General features: G+C 37.7%; 2 protein-coding genes and 1 long non-coding RNA gene across 6 annotated transcripts; 1 reads left to right on the plus strand and 2 right to left on the minus strand.

Moving 5' to 3' along the window:
* Positions 1–71: 71 nt before the first annotated feature.
* klhl20 (kelch-like family member 20) lies at positions 72–9,851 on the minus strand. 3 transcript variants are annotated; one of them, XM_023965137.2, is made up of 14 exons: positions 9,697–9,851; positions 8,344–8,407; positions 6,548–6,805; positions 6,348–6,456; positions 5,569–5,775; positions 4,918–5,076; positions 4,732–4,826; positions 4,487–4,602; positions 3,637–3,820; positions 3,383–3,526; positions 2,433–2,566; positions 2,127–2,335; positions 1,953–2,059; positions 72–1,806 (listed from the first exon to the last, which is right to left on the minus strand). In XM_023965137.2, exons 2-14 carry the CDS (start codon positions 8,364–8,366, stop codon positions 1,722–1,724), a joined length of 1,830 nt encoding a protein of 609 aa, XP_023820905.1. In that variant the 5' UTR covers positions 8,367–8,407; positions 9,697–9,851; the 3' UTR covers positions 72–1,721. The 3 variants fall into 3 exon arrangements, with proteins under 3 accessions (XP_023820905.1, XP_078791580.1, XP_078791581.1); XM_078935454.1 differs by having other exon boundaries at positions 8,344–8,425; positions 9,697–9,812; XM_078935455.1 differs by lacking the exon at positions 8,344–8,407 and having other exon boundaries at positions 9,697–9,818.
* Positions 9,852–11,070: 1,219 nt separating this feature from the next.
* Positions 11,071–19,133, minus strand: lhx8a (LIM homeobox 8a). 2 transcript variants are annotated; one of them, XM_078934124.1, is made up of 8 exons: positions 18,967–19,133; positions 17,120–17,278; positions 16,808–16,929; positions 15,959–16,179; positions 13,709–13,809; positions 13,270–13,365; positions 12,463–12,643; positions 11,071–12,194 (listed from the first exon to the last, which is right to left on the minus strand). In XM_078934124.1, exons 1-8 carry the CDS (start codon positions 18,991–18,993, stop codon positions 12,118–12,120), a joined length of 984 nt encoding a protein of 327 aa, XP_078790250.1. In that variant the 5' UTR covers positions 18,994–19,133; the 3' UTR covers positions 11,071–12,117. The 2 variants fall into 2 exon arrangements, with proteins under 2 accessions (XP_078790250.1, XP_023821299.1); XM_023965531.2 differs by lacking the exon at positions 18,967–19,133 and adding an exon at positions 18,099–18,254.
* Positions 14,738–17,326, plus strand: LOC105356215 (uncharacterized). The gene is made up of 3 exons (XR_910435.4): positions 14,738–14,877; positions 15,981–16,326; positions 17,157–17,326. It is a non-coding gene; the product is annotated as an uncharacterized LOC105356215 (long non-coding RNA).
* Positions 19,134–19,867: the final 734 nt, after the last annotated feature.

Here is a 19,867-nt window from a genome sequence, read left to right on the forward strand (position 1 = left end):
CTATCAAAACATCTTCAGTTATCCCTTCACTGTTTCAATTTTACCATCGGACAAAATGAGCCAAAGTCCTCTTTGATTCACGATGGGCATTTTTCTGTATTTCATGAGCAAAATGACAAGCTTACATCAGTGACCAGACGCTAAACAACAGGACATCTGGATATTCTTCACTTTCTTAGGACCAACCGAAAATCAGAACAGAATGTTAGGAGATTACAAAAGAAATTCCACTCAGTTCAGGATCAGAACTGCTGTTTTGGTTAAAGTACAAAACAAAAACAAGAAAATGCTGGACTAAACTGTTGAGGGATTGAACAAAATGTAATTTTAAAAAGAAACGTTTTTGCGTGCCGAATACTGCGTACTTCAGTTTCCATCACAGCATAGTAACCTGGTTTTTAAACATTTTAAGTGAATTTCTTTCACTTGGATGAAGAAGGAAAAAAAAGAAGGTATAATAAATTTTTTGGATCATAAATAGATTGCCCTTGCCAAAAGTGGTACCAGAACGAGCGGTCATAAACTGAGTGGAGTTTTAAACAGCTCTACGGGAAAAGGCAGGCGTGCACAGATGGCCGAGCAGAGTCACACGTTTCCCCATCAACTGACAGCACAACATGTCAACGTCCAGAGAAAAACAGGAGATTTTCATACAAAACAGACTCAAGTGAGCGTTCCACTGCACAAACATCCTCGCAGAAACAGCTAAACCCAAGCAAACTTAAAAAGTGACAGATGATCACTAATACAGACATTCAAGCTAGGTCCTTTAATTAAAAATAATGCTTAGCTCATCTCTGTGTCTAAGCCCTGATAACCTGCAGAGACGACATGAAGCGCTGAGTCATGATGACCTGCAGGTTATTTAAATACCTCCAAAGAGCATCTGAAATGTCTGGTTCCAAACTTGACCGATTGATGTGAAAACGCCCACATTAAAAAGATAATTAACCAAAACAAAATGGATAAAATCTAAAAAATACACATTTAACTGTAGTGCAATAAATTCTGAGAGAACCTTCCAAACTAATTTCACCCTCAAGTTAAACTGCGTTGATCATCACAGAAGAAGACGTTTATAGTGTTTACACACAAACACAAAGGAAAACTATGAAGCAACCGTTTGCCTTGCTGTTGCAGCAGTTCGGCTTGATCTTTTTTCGCTCTAGTTCGGAGCCTCTGGAGGGATGCCGCAGAGCCAGTTTCCTCCAGCTGGCGTGCAGGACAGTTCACCACCAAACGGCGAGACCTTCTTTGGTGGCAGAAATCAGTACAATCAGACGTGACTCGTCTTATCGGCCGCAAAAACATCAACCTTAACAGCAGACGCAACTGGGTGCTGCTTTGAAACGTTAAGGTCAGTCTTCCCTAGTAACGGTCACAGCCAACTCCAAGTGTTGCTCCTCAAAGATTAACGTCCAGGCAGAGATACTTGGAAAAACCAGCTTGCAGGACAGGTTTTTCTCTCTTAACTGGAAGCGTAGTGCCGGACTGTAAACTTGGTGAAAAGTTAATGACCTTTGAGTAGAGAGAGGGGATGAACTTGAGTCCAACAGTTTTGCTCTTTTCCTTGCCACCACCTCCACCGTCCCCACCGTTCTGTCATTCCCGCCCGCATCCCGTCGTCTCTTTTGGAGGCCGGAGCGTTGGTGAAAGGAAGCGTCCCGCTGCAACATGATGAGAGGTGTACGTGCCAGCAGAGGGAGGAGGAGGCGGCGGTGTTACCATATGTGAGATTCACAGTGAGTCATTTTGATGACACCAACCCCTCCACCTAACCGGCGGTAGTTCATCCCTCCGTACAACCTGGAAAACGGTAGTGAAATCAAAGTTTACCATCTTGGTCATGTTTAATTCTATCCCAACTTAGAAAAAAAAAATCTAAGAATGGTTACAAAAATGCTTGAAAAGCAGTTTATTTTACATGTGCCACTGTAAAAAGTCCCAATTACCTCCATGTGTTGGCATCTGGGTCGTAGACTTCTATGGTTTTTAAATACGTCGTCCCATCAAAGCCTCCGACTGCCATCAGCTGCCCGTTCACCACGGCCAAACCCACCTACGCAAAGCGCCAATTACACGTCTGCCTCCCACAACAGGCTTTCATGTTCGGAAAGCACACTCACCCCACTCCGCCTGGACGTCATGGCAACGACAGGAGACCACTGGTTTGTCCGAGGGTTGTATCGCTCTGCGCTGCTCAGCTCCGTGGTGTCGTCTCTCCCACCGACGGAGTAAATCATGTCTTGGTAGACGGCACAGCCGAGGTGCTTCCTCCGGGTTCCCATGGGAGACACGGTGTGCCAGCGGTTCTCTTGTGGGTTGTATCTCTCCACTGAGAACCAGGACAAACCAGAATTTAAATCTTTAGCTCAACTGTAGCTGCACCTCAGAGATACATCTATTCGTAAACACGAAAGGAAGTATTTCACCTGTATTTAACGGAGATGTCCCATCAGACCCCCCAACAGCATAAAGAAATCCTCCCAAGACAGCAACGGCAACCCCCAGTCTCCTGGTGCTCATGGAGGCCACTCGGGTCCATTTGTTCTCCTTTGGATCATACCTAAAGCCGTGAGAAAGTACAGACAAAGCTTCTCGCATCAGCAGAATATGATGGAGGTCAACAGACGTTCACATTCTCCACTGACGGATCCTGAACTGTACTCTGAATACAAATGTTTGAAGCTTCCGGGTGAAAAAGACAGCAACATGCAGCACGGGATGCTGGAGACACAAACCACACAGGTAACGTGTGACTGCCCCAAAAACACATCTGTGGTTAAACATTTAGGACACTTCAAAGTTGTTTTAAATATTGTTCCCAGTCTGGAAGACTTTTTGCAAAAGTTTCAATGTGCCTCACCTCCACCCATCTGGTCAACATCAACTGTGAATAACAACAATTGGGATTCCCGCTGAAATATTCCCCACATCTATTTTCTGCAGCAAATGAGGACTCAGCATTTTGTTGATGGAGTAAACAGCAGCCAGCATAATGGTGTTAGCTCATATTACAGGATGAGGTGTAGTGAGAAACACAGTTAAGATCTAATGCATCAGAAACAAGTGAAGAGGCTGTAATTAAGTGCATTTACAAATGCATTTTAAAATGTAGGTTAAAGACCCATTATGGGAGAAATAATTGTGTTTTGGGCGTTTTTAACATGTTCCTCTGGCATTTTTCTGCTAAAAATTTAATTTCTGCAGTTTTCTCTTTTTAAATTGTTGTGAATCAGGAACAGAAGGAAAAAGGCCGTTTAAAAAAGACTTGCTCCACTCCATTCCAATGCGTCCAGAAAAATAAGCTGCTATTTATTGGATTAATTAGATCCAAGAACAAAATGAGACGAAATAAGATTATCTGCGTTCTGTCATTTACCTTTCAACAATGTTTAGGCAGGACACGCCATCCTGTCCTCCCACAGCATACAGATAACCACCCAGCACGGCGACGCCCACACTGGTGCGACATGTGCTGGTAGGGGCCACATCACTGCTCCACTGGTTTGTCTTTGGATCATATCTGGCAGTAAATAAAAAACAAAATGAGACAAATAATGTAACTAATGATGTACAGAGGAAAAGCGGTCAAAAGCACTGATCAGAGAAAACCGCCAGGACTCAAGTAACAACCTTTCCACAGAGTTGAGATAAGACGAGCCGTCGTGACCTCCCACTGCGTAAAGTAAGTCATCCAAGACACTAACTCCAACTCCACACCGCCGTTTGCTCATGGACGCCACCATGCGCCACTCGTTAGTCTGCGGGTCGTAGCGCTCCACGCTGGAAATGGCATCTCCACTGCACCAGCCCCCGACTGCAGAGCAAAGAGTACAGAGAACATAGCATGAGAATAAATAGCAGAAAGCTAAAAGTTTAATGGACTGACTTCTTCTAAAAACGGTTTTCTGTTCCAACCTACGGTGGCCTTGAAGGGCAAAACACATCAACAAATCACTCGACTCTAAACCAGATTAAAGATCACAGCAACAAAATAAAACAGAAAAAAAAAAATAATAAAAAATCTATTTACATTTTATCACAACAAAATTACAGAAACCAAAACATAATTTAAAAAAAAAAGAGAAATGTTTTGGAAATGAAAAGCAATTTTTCGGAAAAAAAGAAACATAAAACAGTAGGTTTCATGGGACAGTGACTGGATCATGACGTTTGTTCACCTTTTCAACTGGAGGTTATTTAGCATGGCAATATCTGCTGACAAGATATTTCTTCAAACCTTCCTTAAGCCACCTATTCTTCAAAACTCAAACATCCTCCTTCAATCAGTGATGTCCCCGGATAAATTCCCTATTTCCGGTTTCTAATTTTCTTTCATTTTTGACCATTTCAGTTTGATGTCTGGAAATGACTTTGGTTTTCTAAAGTTTAGTGGGGTTTTTTAATCATTTGTTTTTCTGATTGTTGTTGTGATCTTTATTATATTTGTTTGTGGTTTGTACTTCAGGGCCACCGTACTAACCTGCAAAAAGAACCTCTCCACATCGGATGGGTTTCCTGGGCCGGGTTCTGGGACCCTGCATCAGCGGCCTCTCCTGTGGCAGCAGCAAGTAATTCTTGGCTTCGTCTACGAGATCTCTGAGAAAATGCAGGAAAACAAAGCGGTCGAGTCCATTTTTGTGTCGTCTTCAATATTTGTCATAATAAACATCATTTACAGAAACTTGAGTGGAGTCTTGGATGCAGATCCCACAAAACCCCACCCACCTGCACTCCTCGTCACTTTTAATGAGTGGGTCTGAACCCACAGTTCCAACTAGAAACTTGGGGCTGAGCAGCGGCAGACGGACATGCTGCAGGACCTGCAGAGCATGCAAAAGGTGAAAGGGCGCTCACACATCAGAAGCCAACCGTGTCCCTTTATAAGCAGAAACACTATGGGCTTCAACAAACCTGTGGCAGCTGAGGCCTGCGCTCCTGGATGCTGTATTTGACCCAGGCCATGACAGCATTGAAGACCTGCTCTTCGCTGCGCACGTTCAGCTCGTCGCTGGAGATGATGTCAATCAGCTGGTTGGCAGGCAGCAGCATGAACTCTTCACTTTCCATTACCTACGGCATCACAATGCAATGCAGAATTTCTTTAAGTTTCTCCTCTTCCACCAGAGAATCAGGTTTAACAAAACAGACTTTACTTCTTCCTCCTCTTTTGATTTGCAGCTCTATGAAGCTGATATAGAAAATACGTTTTGCGGCTAAAAAAACTGCAACAGTAAAAACAATGAACTGTACTCAGTCAATGCTTTTTGTTACGTCCCTACGTACCGCTTGATGGATCGTTGGAGTATTATGGGCACCGTGGTCAGGAACCTCGCAGAGTGGTATGTTATCTTTACTATTTTAAATGAAAAACTTTATATATTTTTCTTTAACTGCTGCACTAGAGGGGTAAAAGAGCCACATAAGTCTACAGAGCTTTAGGTTACAGCGCCCTGAACTAAACTGATGAAACTGAACAGACTAACGGATTGCTCCAAAAAGACAATCAGTAATATTAATTCTAATACAGCCTTCACAGGAGGCTCTCTACAATAATGCTCTCACCTCCTGAAAATTGTGCTGTGTGAACTTGTCTGCGATGCGCAGCAGCTCCCTGCAGGAGTGCGTGTCTGCGAAAGCCCTGATGCCCAGGCAGTTGGATGGATCCAGCTGCCTTTTGAGGAACTCACAGCAGGCCTCCTGGATCTCAGCCAGCTGGAGAAGGCAGGCGGCGGGAAGCAGCGTCTGGACGTTTCCCTCCTCTACAATCACCTGGGAGAACACAAGAGACGCCTTTTAAAGGTTTTAGGACTGCATGAAGAAAAAAATACAAATCACTCATGCAGTGTATGTCTATTTCTAGATTTCTAGATCTATTTCAATTTTAAGAGGGAACCTTATTCTGCTCTGAACAAACGATTGTTAGGTGCATGATCATCAAAATGTCTGCAGATTCTTCAGGAAAGGAGCAGCCGTACATGGAGATTTATTGAAATATAGAAATGTGCATAAATGATTAGTTGTTAATCTTAATCAGATTTTCTAATTTGTCAAAGTTTAAAAAAAGCCAGGATATAAAGCCAAAACAATGAGACTGTTCCCTATTTTTTCTCCAACTATGACTATACATTTACTTGGTTTTGATAAATGTGTGGCAAGTCTTTTGGTTTATTTGAAAGCATTTTAAAGTCACTTCTCAAATGGAACTACTGTATACAGGTTTGGATTTTGTCCAAAAAGTTTTATTGAAGAAATATCGACAAGCATTATCCTATTTTTCCCCCTTTAGCTTCATCATGTTCCTGCATTGAAATGAGGGTTGGAGCCGTTTTTACAGCTCTTACCTGAGAGGTGTAGGCAAAGTCAATAAGCAGCTCCATGGCTCTCTCATCGATGTCCCGGATCACCACTTCAGTCTGTCTGCTCTCTGCCAGCTCTCCAGTAAACATCGCCCTAAAAACATCAGTCAAACACAAACTCAAGCACAAGCCTTTAAGTTTCATCTAAAGGAGGGTCAGCGCGACTCCACAGTCTTCTTTCCTACCTGAAGTAAGGGCTGCAGGCAGACAGGATCACACGATGAGCATAAATCTTCTTGGCGCCCACCACCAGCACCACGTCACAGAGTTCTCGGTGTTTCCTCAGCAGGTTGATCACTTCCAGAGTCTGCCGCGGGTGTTTGTCTGAGACGTACGGCATGCGTGCTGGCTGGGGGACCCCTTCAGGGAGCTTGTTGGGGTCCCCCAGAGTACAGCGACTGGTGATGTCCATTCCAGTGGTGTCTTGACGTGCGCTAGTGGCCCTTGACGAGAAGAAACCGTGCCGATTATTAACTACATGCATGGTTTGAACGTGGTATGTGTCACAAAAAGGCAACTTTTAATGAAATGTTTAGGTCCCACTTCAATCACTTTTTGAGGTTTTTTTAACAGCTGATCAGTCTGCAAGCATAAAATGAATATTTAAAGGCCCATTAACCCATAGGCTGAAACTTGAAAAGAAATCATTGAACCTCTGCACAAACAATCTAGATAAAAAGCTTTTTTTGGAACAAAATTAGATGTTTTATGGTCATCATTCAAGTTAAGGTCATATAAGAAAATAAGTCTAACTTTTTGTCACATACCCTGTTTTTCCCTTATTATTTTTACATGTTAATAAAACCTTTTGACCTAAATAAACAACCACCGTCCTGTCCTAGAAACCCTACGTATGTCAAGGAAAACATCTGGAAACTAAGGACCCTTTGGCAGAAACTACACAATCACACAAGCTAAGAAAGAAGGACACTTAATTTTCAGCAAATATTTAAAAAAAAAATGAAGATAAAAAATATATTTTGCATTTTACAGTGATGACATAAACCTGGATTCTTTCTAAGAACCTGAGGATGAGAACAAAATGAAATCTACTGGAGCCAGTGCCCCTCAGACGTAGCATAAGGTGTAACCGTATCCACACAAGTCACTCCTCCCAGTGTATCACTACCACCTTTTTAAAGCTGTTGACACGGGAACCAGCCAAGACTTCCTGGCACCCGCTCATGTCCACTTAAACAGCTGTCACCCTAGGGAGGCTCACAACTCCCACAGGCATTTTTCTGCAAGACCTTTACAAGTTTTTCCATTTTAACTAAATCTTTACAAAGCAGTTCCGTTTTTCGGTAGCACTTTAATGACGGTGTGTATAATTAGGAATTGTGTGATGTAATGTCACTTAAGCTAAGTCTGGCAGATGGACTCCACCTCAGCTGTGCTACTAAAAGGGCAGAGCTGACGGTCAAACTCCTGAACAAAGTCTATATTTACCAGACAGTACGGAGCAAACCAAAGAAGCCATGAAGGGGAAATGACACATTACCATCACATTACATAGTTATAATAGTGATAAAGACGTTTAAAACAACAGATCCAAGATGTTTAGGCAAATACATCAACCTGTTTTCCCCCATAACTTTGAAAACATCCAGGAAAGAAATTTTAAAATGTAAAAAGGCAAACTTAAACTTTTTTTTTAATTAAAAAAATGACATGACATTACAATTTTATTATTAATCGAGTCCAAATTTAGTGTTGAAAAACAAAAATATTCATGTCTCCCTTTATGACAAAGTGGGCTGAATAAGATTAGCAGCTTTTTAGATAAACTACTATGATTTGTTTTATCTTCCAAAATGAAGAACTTGCTTCACTTTAAACAAAAGAAATTATTATTTTTCAAATATAAAGTTTATGAAAAATCATAGCTGTGTAAAGTTTTATTTCTATTTTTCCCCACATCACAAAGTTCACCATTCAACATGCTGTATAGCTGTCCTTAGAACAGTAATGGCACATCTACCTGCGCATTGGTTTTGCGTCCATGGATAGAAGAAAAACTTTTGGTCCAACACCTTCAAGTTAATCTGTAAAGATAAAAAAAACTAAATTATAATTAATTTCTTCTGTCCATGTGAACCTTGCAAAGTGTATTCACGTATTTGAATTAAAGGCCCTACGGTGTAAACATGCCAACAGGCACAATATAAATTTACGTGCAGCTGCCTTCTCATTGTAATGTCTCCTCGTCTTTAAGTAGATAGTCAAGATAATAAAAAACAAACTAGCCACAGAATTTATTGGACTTTGTGTTGATAAGATCATCGTTACTCAGCATCTTGTTCCAGCATTCAAAAACGTGATCAATTCATTGTAATATACAATATTAACACTGAAGATTTTATAAGAAACACTTATTTTAAGCGTGGGTGGATTGTCCTTACTATTAATTATAATGTTCATAGTAGCTGAGGTTGAAATCTTTAGTCTGGGCTTGGCAACAACAACAAAAGAAAAAGGTCTAAAGTATGGATGGCATTTCAAAAATCCTACCTAAGTCTGAACGCAATCTGGAGTTAACACAGACTGTGGTGCTGCCGAGATGAATGAAGGGAAGTTCACAGCTTTGATGGGGAAACGACCACTGCATAAAATATAAACCAAGGCTGCGACCAAAGCCTCGCAGGACAGGCTTCATCATGATCTGGAGAACACTAACTAAGCACAGCGCTTTTGTTTTCTTTATTAACTTTTGGCAAGACAGTCACCTATAACTTATTTGACTATTTCTGCCTGTGTCAGTTAATTTTGCGTTCTTTTGTCCTTGGCTTTGCTTTCCCTGCTGACAAGCATGGAGCTTAGCATTCAAGCTAGCAGTACTGTTAGCATCGCAAGATGGGTTTTCTATTTAGCCCAATATTCTTTAGGGTTTTCAAGATTTTTCTCCAAAAATATTTGTGGTTAGGGTGGAAATATTTCATGTAGTCAAAGAGTAGCCAGTTAACTGCAGGGAAATAAATCAAGGGGGGACGATTATTTCACTTTATGCTCGTTGGTGCTACTACTAGTAGCAGTAACACTACTGCGGAAGGAAGTTTACCTACTATATCAGTATGTAAGTAAGTCCTATCAGTAGTATAGGAGCATCAGAGTTGGCACAGAACATTTAATAATACATTTGTTATAGATTCGTTTAACTAATCGAGACATCGTCGCCCATCAAGCCACCTAAGCCTATAATACATCGGCTAAGGAAACATACATACACTGCACATAATGCTAATGTCTGTTCTGATGATAGCATTAAACTACACGAACGAACTACAGAAAAAAGCTACGCAACAAAAGAAGAGAAAATGCTTGAGAATAGTTTTACCTTATATGTCCATCCCAAACTGATAGAAAGGCACGCAGCTGCCCGGTGTTTACAATTTTCTCTTGTTGCTTAAAGATGTTAGACTTCTTCCTCTCAAATGCGCATGTCGCAAGCGCAGAGCTTCTTCCGGGACACAACGCTTTCAAAATAAGGGTACAATGACGTAATTAACGAAAGCGTTAAATCTGACTGAATCATCATAAAATGTGTTTCAGTCTCAAGTTACAATTAAAATAGACCCTTTAAGATGATTTATGGAATTGTTATCTTAAATAAAATACATGCAATAATAAGCATAAGCATAACAAAAAAAAAAAAAAGAAACAACATGTCTGGAGGTGTAATTTTCTGGAACAATGTCCTTTGTAATATTAATTGTAATAAAGTTTGATAATTACCCTAAAAAATTGGCATTAATAATAAAGTCAAAGAAATGCACACAAAACTTACATATTAAGTATCTAAAAAATATGTGCATTGCCACGTTTCAAATATTAATAACCTCTATAGTTTTTGCAAAAACTCCCCTGAATCTGTACTTCACCCTTTTCATGATTTAGCCATTTCCTTTTAAGCTCTAGATCAAGGTGGGACAATTAATAAATAGTATATTACTATTGTCATAAATTTCAAACATATAATTACCTATCTTATTTTTGTTGATGAAAAAACCTAGAAAATAAGTACTGTCATTACCTTTTCAAACAATATTATATATACATAAATGCAGAGTAATTAAGATTTCTCCTAAATTTTTGGATTTATTACTGAATTGAGCCAATTTTATAACACTCTTAAAAAATATCCATACTCCTAAAGTGTACTTTAAGTAGGGACACTGTAATTTCTTGTTCGACAAGATTTTTTTAATATTTCTCATTATACTCTGTTCCATTTGTTAACCCATAATTTCTCAGCAGCTCTCAGATGCATCTATGCCAGGATGTATTAGTAACAATTAGAATTATCAAAGTAATAACTTAATTTTTTTCCAATGAACATAAGGCAGTCTAGTCTACAAGTGTTGTCTTTCCTGTTAACAAAAATACATGTCCGTATTACGCTTTCCTTGTCTGGTTAAGATAAAAGAAATACGGAGGGTTTATAAATCTATTAGAGGGTTTCAAGACTTGACAATTTTATGGAAGATTTTTTTTAAGTTGGCTAATTGCATGTATAAGCTTTAAACATTTGTAATGTACAATGTACATTATAAATATACAATGTACAATAAGCACCAAGATATTAACTGTTACAGAACCTTTATAACATGCTGAGAAATCATGTCTAATCCAGAACGCTTCTTTGTGATAAAACATCCCCCCCCCCCCATACAGCATGAAGGGGTTAAAAAGAAAAACAGAAAACTGGATATTGTTTTAAAATAATGCTTCATTTATTCACCAGGGGTCTTCCTGAATAGTAACCAATGTTACTTAAGCTTCCACAGCAGTATAGTTCAATAAATAAGATGAAGTGACTTTAGGTTTTGTGAACACACAAATCAAACAAAGAACATTACCACAAATTCATTACTTTGGTCCAAACAAAAATGCATTTCTATTACAAATCTCTGCATGCTTTTTTTTTTTTTTTTGCTTTAGTTTGTACTTAAGTCAGAGTTCAAAAAAAAAAAAAAGTGAAAGAAAACTCATGCTGTCCAGTTTTAAATCAAACATAAATGATATCTTTTTTTTCACTTCGCACATTGTCCCAGGTGAAATACCACAATTATAGTCAATTGAAATACATTTCATCACTTCATTGCTTTTCCTTTTTTATCATTTAAACAGAAAATGTTTCTATTCTAAATGTAAGGTGTGACAGAATAAAAAAAAAAAGTAAGGCAGCCAATATTTGTTGCCAAGCTTACTGTGCATGTTTTTACACCAAGATAACACAAAGAGTACATTTACTGCACAAATAATTTTTGCAGTTCATTTGTTTCAACCAATGCTTAAATGAAAACTAATCTTTAGCTATTGAGGACATTTTTCCCCTTGCTTAAGAAAATTCCAATAACATTTTCTGAAAACAAAAGCAAAGCAGTTTTTTTTTTAATTTCATTCTAGTTTCTAACAAAGTGCCTCATCTGAGCAAATTCTCAGAATAAATTAAGTACATAAATTCATGACACATTAACAGAAGTTTATTTTTCAAAAAAGAAATACACCTTTGACATATACTTACCTTTGAATCCCTTTAAGAATAATAATCTAGTGATTCAACCCCTTTATTATTTCAAGTATGTGCACACATTAGGAAGTAGAGACAATTCAGTGCAATCATTTTTTTAAGGCATTTATGAATCAACTCATGCAAACCCCAAGTTTTTCAAACCAGTGGTGCTTTTATCTGCCCCCCTATCTTCATTCGTCCTTTGGACCGATTAGCTTCACTTCTCAGCAGGTGGTCTGAAACTCAGGTGTGACTGACTGGCAGTTGTGTCAATGGGTGAGACAGAAGAGGCTGGAGCAACAGGGAGTCAGGAGTTTGGACTGAAACAGAAGGGAAAAGATGAATTCCTTTTTACCTCTGGAGAAAAAACACTTAAGAGTTATCCGACAAAACCTTCGATTATGACCAGACGAAAAAGTATTTTTATTACAATTTTGAATATTGAATTACTTTTTTTTTTTTTTTTTTAAAAAGGCTGACTTTTTTCTATCCATGTCTGTAGTTAACTATGTTTAAAGTCAGTCAGATGAGTGTTCTATTTTTCAGTGATTTACTTTCTGTGTTTCAGTGAGGGTTTGGCATTCTTACCATCCATATAAGTGAGAGTAGTAAGGAGAGGTGGGTCAGGATTAATATAAGTTGTATATTGCAGATTGTCCATCAAGGGTGGAGTCAGCTGGCCTGAACCAAATGATGTCATCATGCCTGAAGAGGCGAGATTTGGGTTGATGTGCTTCTTCTGACGAGCACGACAATTTTGAAACCAGACCTGAGTAAGAGGAGATCATATGACATATCCAATGTGTTATTTCCTCTGGTTTGTGCACAAAGAAGCATCATGAGGAATTTCTTAACTATTTTAAATCAAATGGTTTGTAACTTATTCAAAATCACATCAAGAAACTTTCTGGTACTAACAAACACAAGAAATTTAAATGTAATTTTAATGAGAGGCCAACTCAAAGTTGTAGCTTTTTATTTGTTTTGCATGGGTGTAGTATCACTATGGAGACCACCCTAGATTTGAGTGCAAACACCTAATGAACATGTGTACCTGTAAATAGAGCTGGGTTAAAAAAAATAGAAATAATCACTATCATCAGTCTCATATTTTCCTTTGCAGGAATTCTTCTTTGTTCTTTCCCCCAGACAAAAACAGCATTCAGTTAGTTTATTAAAGAAAGTTTAACAGTTTGTTTGTTTTCTTTGGTCAGTAGTTATGAGATAAATACATTTAGTTTTCAACAGAAATTAGAAAGCTATAGAAATATCCATCCATCTATCAATTTAGACCTTTGGTTGTAGAACCAAGTTTTAATCTGGTATAGTTCATTTTGGAACACAAAAAATTGAAATCAATTGTTAACAAAGTTCCAACCCCAGCAGCTGCTTTACCTGAATTACCCTGCGGCTGAGTCCAGTCTTTTCAGCCAGCTTTTGCAGGGTCTGGGCATCTGGGTTGTTATCTTTAGCAAACTGGGTTTGCATCACCTGCACACAGAGAAAATACAGAGACCATTTCAGCTGTAGAATAATCCAAAATCCCCCGTCTGTCTTTAGATTCCATGTTTACAGAAGTCTGATTAACGTTAGCTGACTGATCTCTAATATATCCAGTGTGGACAAATCTTTCACAATTGTGTTTGTTTGGACAAATGTTGCCAATCCTTACTCTAAGATCTGTTCTAGTGAAAAATGCAAAAGATAAACATTAACAGGAAACAAAGTACTTTAGACAAATTGACAATTAAACAGCAAGTGAAAGTAATTTAGATATACTTAAGCAAGAGTTTATAGTTAATAGATTTTATGCATGAATGAACATTTGCAATACCTGCAGCTGATCCACAGTGAAGCTAGTTCTAGCCCTCTTAGCAGGCCGTCCCACAGTACTGGACTCTTTGTTTGCGCTCCGATCCTCTGGTTGTGGTTGCTCTGAAAGAACAGTAGTAAAAATATAAACATAGTAAAATGTCTGCCACCCCTTTTATGTGATCCATTGCCTAAAAATACAAATTGTTCAAGTTTTTCTGTAAACAAAGTCCGGGCAACAATGCAAACATTTATTCTTTATATTTTACAATGATGCACTAATGGACTTAATGCTCACTTTAGATACATTGTTCAACCACGAAAGATTATTTTTACATAGATAAATGTTTACAATGATTCTGTTTTCAGAAACTGTGTCCATAAACCTCATTAGTATGACATTATTCTAAATTTAGACTTTTTCTAACAAAAATGATTGGACATGGGAAGGTTATATTAAAAAAAAGAAAAGATCTCAAGTCTTGTTTCCTCCATGTCAGGATATAAAAATGGTCATCAAAACCTATACATGCTCAAACTGAACATCAGTAGAGAAACAAAAGGATTTCAGAGACTTTCTATGTGGCATTTATGTTAAGCTTAAAGTGATTCCAGACTTGATTTTTTTTTTGTTTGAACTTTGCAAACAATATTGGGACTCAAACCAAACTTTTTTCATGCTGCGTTTGGCATGTGCAAACTGCTGTGCATCTGATTAGTGTGTTCATCTTTAGCACAAAAAGGAAGACAACTTATGCAGGAAGAAATAAATAATCTCTTGCCACAACATCACACATCATTTCAAGTCAGGAGCTGATCAGATTTATGCTCACCAGACTAAAATGCTAAGTTAACAGTTTTCAGGCTGCTGTTTCACTGAACTTTGTTACTGGTATCATCTGTCAGATCAGTTTGGATCAACAACAAAAAGTTATAAAATAACTGAAACCTGGATAAGATGGTAACTTTGGTGATTCCATGTTTTAAAAGTCATGATTGTTGAAGGTTTGAGTATTACCATCAGCACACATGCCAAACCCTCTCCTCACAAGGTATTGCATTTATTGGAGACAGCTGAGATTACCAGGTGCATCGATGCAGCAGTTTCTTAGTTGGAATCAAACTCGGCACACCAAATGGTTTTGCCATGGAAGCAGGCCAGGCTGGCAAAGAACGCCTCGTCACAAGAATGTAAGTTACTGGATTTCAAATGTTAAGATGCATTTGTTTTTATTGCCAACCAAAAAGATTAGTCTTTTATTAGAACAATAACAGAAATGTATTTAAAACTCAAGCACTTGTTTTGTGAAAAAGATTGAACTCTGTTAGGAATTATAAAGCAGCAGATTTTGCACAGATCCACCTCAGCAAGCTGCACGGACTACAGTTTTGTTTATTTGTTGGGTTTATATGAAGATTTCTAGTTAAGTTTGGATTTGTTTAGCGGGTGCAGCCGCTTTTTTTTAGATGGTTTAAGTTGGTGTCTTAAGACCCAATCCATCATAAAATAGATGACATTTCTAAGTTATGCTAAAATGTGGTTTTAATTGTTTGCCTGGATGGTGAAGTAAACCTCATAATGGAAAAGGTGAATTTACAGAATCTGTTAGCTAGTATACTTGTTACTTTTATTGTTTTCAAGCACTGTCAGGTGATGTTGATCACATTTCTGACAACTGAAAAAAGGTCTCAGGTGATTTCATTTCCTGGGAAGTAAATTGAATATGAAGAGGAAGGGTTTCCATACTGGTATAGCAAAGAATGCATTATCTGTTGAGTTCCAACTTACATAGACAAGTAACAATGAATAATTCTGTACAGCTTACCCAAACTGATCATGATGAACCGATATTGAACAATATTTGTGAGTTATTCATTAAAATGAGCTAAGATATTACTATATGGAAATGAATGAGATTTCTTTGGCAGATTTGTTTTGTCCAATTTTGCTTTGTTAATCTGTTTTATCTGCAAACTTGCTCTTTGCATGCTCTAATTATTGGATCTCCTCCAGTCTCTGGTCCAGTTTAAACTGACTGCACTCCTGTGCTCAAGTGAAATCAAATGTACATCAAGACCAGCATTGTCCTGCTTTTTTTGTCGTCCTGCAGCGAGGAAAATAAATAAATCTACTCCATTCAAAGAAACCTCTTTTAAAACCTTAAGAACTGGTTCATCATGATTAATACCATAAAGGTTTTGTGGTATATATGGTTTGAGGTTTCAAAGGTATATAAAAAAAAAAAAGTAAAAGTTTCAGGCAGAAACTCACCATTTTCCTTGGATCGCTTTAGATTCTCCATGGCGACGTCGTAGTGAGGCCGACAGAAGACCCTGTTCTCAAACAGTCCACACTCCTCTCCAGTGGAGAGCTGGCGCTTGCATGAGGCACAGGAGAAACACGCTAGATGGAAGGTGCTGCCTTTTGCCCGACGCACCCAGTCAGTAGAGTGGATATTACGACCACACCGAGCGCAGCGAGTACCGTACCTCCTGAAGAAAACAAAAGGAGTTTGTAAAGGACTGGCTTAAGGCTGACATTTGAGAACTGTATGCAGTTTCTTCTGCTTTAAGAATCTGATAGTTTGACCATATCATTTGAAGATAGCATGTGAAGCCCACTCCTAACAAGGATCACAGGTAACCTAAATGAATTGTTGCATTTGAAAATAAAAGCCACATTCACTCTTATATTTCTACAGAGTTTAACAAGACATTGAGATTACTGTTTAATTCAAAATTTTGCAGGTTAATTTATATAGTGAAAAAAGTCGCCCGCATTTGTTCAGAAATGTATTAAAGTTACAAAGTATGAATTATTAAATTTAGCAATTGTACTTGTGTGATGTAAAATGTGGAGTTAAACATTTTACATACAATGTATTTAAAGCTATAAATTCTAATCAAATGACATGTTTGCTTTTTTTGGGTATTTTTTAACAAAGTAAAAAGTAAACAAATGAGCATTATTACCAGCATCAAGTTGATATGGGATCAGATTTTAAAGCTGTTAAAACTCCAGAACTTTATACATTCCCAATTTTAATATATTATAATAAAGTGATTTTTTTTTTTTTTTTTTTTTTGTGTAACATTTTGAACATGAGTTGAGTTGACATACCTAAAATAATCGAGTTTGCAGAAAACCTGACTATCTTTCACGTAACAGCTGACATGTCGTCCCAGTGAAGTGTTGCAGACACTGCATGACAGGCAGCGCACGTGCCAGCACAGGTCATTTACCTGTAAGAAAAGGGGGGGGGGGGGGGGGGGGGATTACATGGCTTTAAAAACATGACCTTCATTTTCAGCACCGACTAACTGTAGCTGCAGGTTATTTACGACTTAAGAAGAAGTAGTGCAAAAGCTACTCTTGAGGTTTGCCTCTTTGTTAATGTTCTAGCTCATGTTAAACTTTGACAGTCTGTCAGACCTTAAGGAGGTATCTGTCCACAATTTCCTGGCCGCAGGAGGTGCACAGAGTTTTACCCTGCAACGAGCCCACCATGGGAACAGAAGACAATGAGGATGAGGAGAGGGAGGATGGAGAGTAGGAGTCGTCCTCAAAAATGTCATCAGACCCAGAGGAGCCCTGTGAAATATCAAAGTATTGTCAAATAAAATGCTATTTGAGATTAAATCTAGTCTTATTTATTTATTTATTTTCATTTGGCAAAGATTTATACATCTGAGATTCAACTCAAATTTGTATTAAATTTTGAGAAACTCAAAGTATTTTTGTAAAAACTTTGGCAAAGAAATTGTGCCAACTATTCAGTTGTGCTAATTAATATTGAAATTAGCTGAATTAGGCAGGGAATGCATATAAACCTTTTATTTAGCATGCATGTTTATTACAATATTCCAAAGTTGTTCAAAAGGGCTTTAGAAATCTCAGAATGCTTTAAAAAAATATTGGATTAGGTTTCACCAGAGGACTGGTTCAAATTCCATGACATTTTGAGTTTTCTGACGACTTTTTTTTTTTTTAAAGAAAATTTATATAGGGATACAAAGTTAGAACTTAAATTGCCTTTATGAAAAACTGCTACTTTTACAATTGTAGGGTGGAAACATGAAGATCTTTTTTTTTAATTGCTTCAATCACGAAGGAAACCCTTTTTATTGAACCAATCAGGCTGTGAAAGTCATAAAAACGGTTCATAAAACCAGGCTTTTTTTTTTTTGGTAAATTGGCAAAAAGTCAGGAGAGAAGTAACTACTGTAACTAAATTATATTTTTATATTGTAGAGAAAATCTAAACCTGTCTAAATTAGCAGAGTCTTTAAATAGTAGTTTAAAATTATACTGAATACAGATGACAGTCAAGTGACTTTAGTTTAGTTGTTCGAAACTTGAGAACTTCAATTAAACTTAAGAAAAGCTTTCCTTTGACGCTGAAAACACCTACTGTGTCGTAAAAATGGTCCCCATCCTGCGTATTGGTGAAAACGGCCTCCGCCAGTTCTTCCGCCATGGTGTGAGGTCCGCAGCTTTACACGCGAATGAATAAAGTCAGCAGATAGTTCCCATTTACCACCCCCCACCCCCTCCCATTTCCATGACAACCACATCGATAAACGTTCTTTAGAAAAGAATAAATCATCATTTTAATGACAATTATTACCACTGTGAAACAAAATCTGTGTTTAAGTATGTCAGAAGTGTTTCAGTTTGATATTTGACTTTAACACCGTAAAGAGAGGCATTCTGTTTGGCAACCTGAAGTAAAAAGCATGCACGCGCACACGTGAGTAGCATTCTCTGATTGTACTAATTAGGGCACGTGCGTTTAATAGGCCCAAGGCGTAAGACAGGGGTGACTTTTTTTTTAGTTTTTTTTTCTCCCTCAAAGCAAACTTGAGCTTTTTCCCTTCATGGTTCGCTTCACCAACAAACTTGCCAAACTCAAACTTAAAAGCTAAATAAAATAACAAATAGGCATTATTTAACTATTAAGTAGCATAATAATTTGCAGATTTTTGGAGAGTAGCTTCATAAGCATCAAATGGTCTCTTGTTAAAATTTGACGTTTGTTTTTAAAATAGATCCTTATTGTTAAATATATGACAAAAAAATAACGTTCTGACCAAATTCTGCATCATAAAATGTATTTTGGAGCAAAAATGAGACTTCAAAACAATAGAGGGATCATCTGTAAATTCAGAGTTGTGCCAAAAACTTCTACCTGCTTTGACCGTTTTTCTCTGAACTCGATTTTAAAAGAAATTACTTTCTGAAAATAACTTAGTATTTTTTGTTTGTGCTTTCTTACTCACGGCGCTGTTGGAGACGCAGTTGAACATTTTTAGAGCATCACAGGTCGGCCAGATGTTCCAGCTGAGCAGACGCTCGCTTCTTCAGAGCTGTTGTAATTCCTCTGGCTATACTTGAATTTGATGCTTTTAACTTGAAAACCCCGCGTCCACTCTGCGCTTATTGTTGGAGCCAAGATTGTTTGGTCTTATTTCAGAAAAGCCCGGCGTGCCTCCCTTTTTCGGTGGTCTGGGAACGCCCTGTTTTCTTTTCTTTCTTTTTTTCTTTATTTCTTATTTTGAAATTCTTAATCTGACATTTTTACAGACTGGCTGAAAAAACAACTGTCTAATAAGAAAACTTATTGTGTGTATTTTATTTATATATAGTTATATCGTAACTGCTTTCATAATTTATTTTTCGTTTTTTAACTTTTATCCATCTAAACCCTTTAAATATTTTGAGGAGGACGACGACAAAACAAACTTTCAACAGATGCAAAGAGATGATTGCCCCAAGTGTATCATACACATTTAAATGAAAACCTTAAATGCCTTTAATATCATTTTCTTAATTGTTTTGAATGCTGATGTATACTGCATTAAAAGTTAGTGAACTCTGAAAGAATTTCTTTCTGTGAGAGGCCCATTTTAGCCACTCTGACCATATCAGCATGCGTCATCTTTTCCTTTCTTGCCTTCTGGGATCTTAGAAAAACAGATCTGGACTGTGTTTTAGGATTATTTATATTATTATTTAGATCTTCAAACCATGTGAACAACATCAGAAGTTGTTTGTTGTCTAACTTACAACCATCACATTTGGAAAATCTTTAAATGACCTGAAACAGAGAAATAAGATCAAAACTACTTATTCTTGACATTTTTTGCAATTCTTATAAATCGAGATTTTTTTTCTAAATTC

Source organism: Oryzias latipes, chromosome 17 (assembly GCF_053564925.1).
Source record: "Oryzias latipes strain Hd-rR chromosome 17, Olatipes_Hd-rR_3.1".
NCBI lineage: Eukaryota > Metazoa > Chordata > Actinopteri > Beloniformes > Adrianichthyidae > Oryzias > Oryzias latipes.